This window comes from Glandiceps talaboti, chromosome 3, assembly GCF_964340395.1.
Source record: "Glandiceps talaboti chromosome 3, keGlaTala1.1, whole genome shotgun sequence".
In the NCBI taxonomy this organism is placed as follows: Eukaryota; Metazoa; Hemichordata; class Enteropneusta; family Spengelidae; genus Glandiceps; species Glandiceps talaboti.
In genome coordinates, this window is record NC_135551.1 from 25,940,880 (window position 1) to 25,945,879 (window position 5,000).

General features: G+C 36.5%; 1 protein-coding gene across 1 annotated transcript in view; it reads left to right on the forward strand.

Moving 5' to 3' along the window:
• LOC144433285 (uncharacterized) overlaps positions 1 to 3,254 on the forward strand; it is a 15,834-nt gene extending 12,580 nt beyond the window's left edge. Inside the window, exons 12-15 of the mRNA XM_078121592.1 lie at positions 1,528 to 1,605; positions 2,053 to 2,241; positions 2,741 to 2,864; positions 3,114 to 3,254. Of these exons, the coding sequence (XP_077977718.1) occupies positions 1,528 to 1,605; positions 2,053 to 2,241; positions 2,741 to 2,864; positions 3,114 to 3,254 (532 nt within the window). The remainder of the gene's footprint in view (positions 1 to 1,527; positions 1,606 to 2,052; positions 2,242 to 2,740; positions 2,865 to 3,113) is intronic.
• The last annotated feature ends 1,746 nt before the right edge of the window (positions 3,255 to 5,000 follow it).

Genomic DNA, 5,000 nt, shown 5'->3' on the forward strand with positions numbered 1-5,000 from the left:
GATTGGAAAGTGGAGAGACAGACGGAGACAATTTGGAAGAAGAAATAGTTTCCGAATCAAGTACAGAAAAACATGGGTAAGTCATTGGACATTTCATGTATGATATGAATTTTTATACAGTACGTGTTAAAAACGTTGAGAGAATGGAAGGGGAAAGGAGAGAGTCAACAGAAAAATTACAGGCAAATATAGATGTATAGCAACAGAGAAAGAAACAGACAAATAAAAGACTTTTAAAATATTCGTTTGTACCTAGTTTATAGAAAATTTCAGTTATACTCTTATTTATTAGGAACGTAAAAGGAGAAGTCCAAAAAATCGAGAAGAGGCTTAAGAGCCTTCAAGGAAATGAAAATACCATATCCGAAGAAACAACGCCAGCCACGACATCAAACATAAAAAAGAAAAGTAAGTTAATTAGTATGCATATATATATATATATATATATATGTTGAGGGTAGAAGAAAATCAAGTCGGGTTTTTCGTCTCTACAAGCCTGTTTCGTGAGTAAATCACTCGTCAGGAGATGTTGATGTACTGAATATACCTCGTATAAATCGTGTGGTGTAAGGCGGGATTTACCTAGGGTGTTGAGTGGTGCTTTTGTTAGTACAAAAGGTGTCAATTACATTTGTATGTGTGCGATGGGGCAGGTGTTACACAACAAAGTTTTATTTCGATGGCGACAAGAGGATACAAGTTCATTTCGTTTATTTAATGTGGATAGTTCGGGTCGGCAGATAATAAAGAACTTTTCTTTGAGGCATAAATTGCACTTCTTGCGCATCACATCCGGGTACCAGTTCTTCTGCGAGTTCGAATTCCATCACTTGAATTTCCGTTAAAATTTAGTCGTCCGAAGATCGCATTCAAGCGTGAAACTCTGAGTAACGGCTCCGTACCATAACTTGTGTATTTTGTGTAAATACAGCTCTACTTCGCAGTATTGAGCGCTTTTCCTTCAGTTTATGACTTACCTCTTACACTGAATTAGTACATATATATATATATATATATATATATATATATATATATATATATATATATATATATATATAATTGACTGGATGTAGATAAAACCACATAAAAGTGCTCAATACGGGTATATATATATATATATATATATATATATATATATATATATATATATATATATATATATATATATATATACATACATACATGTGTGTGTATCAAAAAATACAATGTTTATCTAATCCTAATCCTGAATTTAAATAGATCACTTTAAACCAAACTGGTCTACGCGGGCACTTGTCTTGATGCAAATATAAATGAGAACAAAATAAAGTCAATACAAAACGATGAATATTGATTTTTTTTAAATGTATCAAAAACTGATATTATAATTTTAATATATTTGCTTGTTCTGTCTTCTTCTCAACCACGCTGCCATGCTAGACCAGCCCAACTATTTCGTAATTAACAGAGCAAGTGAAAATATCGATTACGTCACTGCTAGGGCAATTTTGGCTGACTGTTTTCATTCTGTGGTTTTCTTTGTACCAGAACCGGTAAGACGAAATTCGGAATGGGCATAGCAAATATATTCAAACGTGGCAAGAAAAAGGAGAAGAGCAAACCCAGGTAAGTTGTCAATACCAACGATGATGGTTTTGTGATGACTATTGTTTTATAGAACACATGGAAGATACCAGTTCACTTGCCAAAGATACTTGTTACATCTCTTCAACATTTTCTTTATTTTGTCCAGATAATATGAAAATACGAATGGCATAATGGCGTTATCGCATCACTTGGGTACGAAGAAACGTATTTGCTAAATCAACAATAGTATAAGTATAATCAGGGCAAGCTTATGATAAAAGGACAATGTTAATAGTTATGATTGACATTTCTCGTATCACAGAACCAATGACGTGTGGCCATGATATGCGACATAGAAGAACGAAGAACAAGTAAAGTCCGTATTTTTGGTTTCAACAGCCATGTAAAAATTGATATAGGTTTTATAGGAATCCAATGCAAAGAGAAAGAAAAACGTTAAATGTAATCTTTCTTTCACTTTGCAAGAGACGAAAAGGAGGCCAAACCCAAACCTAAAGAAGAAGACAACGATGACGAGTTAAATGAAAAGCAAACATCAATCGTCATGGCTCGGAATGATATAATGAACACACCGCTTCATCTTGCTGCACTTGGAGGTCACATTGACACAGTGAAACTGTTGATTAAAGAGAACGCGGACATATTAAATGCAAAGTACATTTTATCTTAATTCTGTCATCTCTATAAACCTCTCTTGTCATATGACTGATCATACACTCTGCCGTGTCCATTCATTCATCAATCCATTCACAGTTCAAAATAAAACCAATATCGTGCGTTCTTAAAGGACACAAGATGAGTTTATGCGGTTTGGGGGCGTAATATGTGTTGCATGTTCAAAAGCTACTCACATTATTCTACTTACTGAAGTATACTTAATTCTCACTTGCAATAGACCGAACTCAAATTTGGTGTAGTAAAGATGCTCCTTATAAATGAACCAATGACGCAGTTTTTCATACATACTTTAGTATAACACATGTGGAATAAATTTCAACTTTGCAATTAATTGTTCTAATAATACCAGACAACAAGAGTAATGTCTTAGAAGGTTTTCATCGACATTAGAATTATATAGCAACAGTTCAATTGATGGTAATTATGTCATTTGAGTAAAAAGTTTATGAACTATAATCGTATTTAACACCTGTAGAAATGTCAATTTATGGACCGCTCTGGACTGTGCCGCATTCAATGGTTGCTTAACAACTGTAACTTACCTGATAGATGTCATGCTTAAAAAAGGATCTTCCATCGACCCCTTAGACAAGTCAAAGGTAAGTTATGAGGTTGCAAAATTTATCATTCGTGTTACAGATGTGTTCTTTAAAAGCACAAGCATGAATGTTTTCACTTTACAAGGAATACTCTGAAAAACTGTTCATGATGTGTTGCATACTAGAAAGATTTAAAAGCTTGCAAAATCTCATAAACAAAAATACAATTTGTAGTCTAACAGAGTTATCCTATGAGCTAGCCTGAATACCTTTGTGAGTGTAACGTGTTTTTGTTCTATATTCTTGTAGAACACTCCTTTACACTTGGCATCTACCAATGGACACGAAGACGTGGTTAAGATTCTTCTCAAGAAAGGTGCTGATATCAGTAAGAAAAATCTCAAAAGAAAGAATTGTCTCGACCTGGCAATTGAAAATAATCACCAGTAGGTGCTTTTATCACAACATTATAAACAGTAGATTTGAAGATACACTTTCTAATACTTATTATGAAATCAGATCACGTTTAGAATTGGTGTTTCTAATTATTCCAAATTTTTTGTCAAACCAGTAGATTTAACTTGCTTTCATAGGTTTAAATCTCATTGGCAACAATAGCTATTCCAGATCTGTGACCGACCCAAACCCAGGGTGCACGTGAGTGTCATACAGACTCAATTTGTAGGCTGGACAACTCTGTCATGACTTACAAACCCAGTATGTAGTACTGTGGTTGTACAGACTCAATGGGTAGAATGTACCACTTAGCCATGTTTCACTCGCAAACGCAGAGTTAGTGCTTTGTAGGAGCAATGGGTAGGCTGTATCCCCAGGGTTCGTTGCATCACTCAGCTTTTTGTCACTCACAAATTCTGGGTAAGTACTACAGACTCTGCATCATTGAGTCGTGTCTCATTCACAAACCTGAGGTGAGTATTTTACAGACGTAAGACTGCGGCAAGAATTTACGGCAGGGGGCCTAGGAGAAACTATTTTGGTCAAACGCTTTTTTTTTTAGGGGGGGGGGGCTCCCCTTCGAACTCTCAAAACAATTCATGACCCCTCCCCGAATAAACCTAAGGATTTTCGTAGCCCCCTCCCAGATTTAACAAATTTTAATATTTGTAATATTAGACAGTACCCCCACCCTCCACTTCCACATTCACAATTTTATGGTATATCACATTAATTAAAAATAAGTGTGTCAATTGACTTCAGCGTCCATACATAACAATAACACATTTCTTTAGAAATAGATGTGGGTTTTGTAAAAAAAGAAAAAGAAAAAAGAAGTCTCACACTGGGCTGTAACATGTACTTGCAAATTCTTAGCCAGCAGGGTTGTCAATCTTGATTTTGGGCAGAAACAGCGGCCCCCATGATAGCTAGTGGGGAGGGTGTGTCCCCTCCCACCGTGAAGGATTTTTTGAAATAAAGACACACAGTGCAAAACAGCAAAAGGGTACTTGAAAATTGTCTTCAAACTCTCATTTTAATCTTAATGCATTATTGTACAACTGTACGGCTATAGTATCTACATTTTAACCTTTAAAGGGATATTTCGGCACACACATTAATATTCGCGCGATCGCTTAGCGTTGCTTGGCTGTCGACTACCTTGGTAAAATGAAGTGAACAATTTTGCAAACGTACAAGGTAAACGATTGCTCTTGAGGTTTAACATTTTTCAAAAAAGTCAATTTAGAGAGAGAGAGAGAGAGAGAGAGAGAGAGAGAGAGAGAGAGAGAGAGAGAGAGAGAGAGAGAGAGAGAGAGAGAGAGAGAGAGAGAGAGAGAGAGAGGGGGGGGATAGGGAGATTAAGGCACACATTCTGACGCAGCCGATAAGTGGGCTATTTTATCACAAAACCAGAATTATTCCATAGTCTCAATGGTTAACCTGTGTCACTATTTGTCTCGCCATGGAGATAGAATCACGTCCTTCCACATGCCACACTCCATGGTCTCACTCACAAAAATATAATGAGTGTTGTTCAGACTGAATTGATGTGCTGTACCACTGGGTATGTCTCACTCACAAAGCCAGGGTGAGGAGTGTTCTACATACTTAGTGGGTAGACTGAGTTAGTCAGCTGTGTCCAGGATGTGTTCTTCAGCAGTATCTTAGTGCGTATGTGCGCGAACGTGTATACGTGTGGGATACACCTGTATGTTCCCATGTAAGGCTGTGCAAATT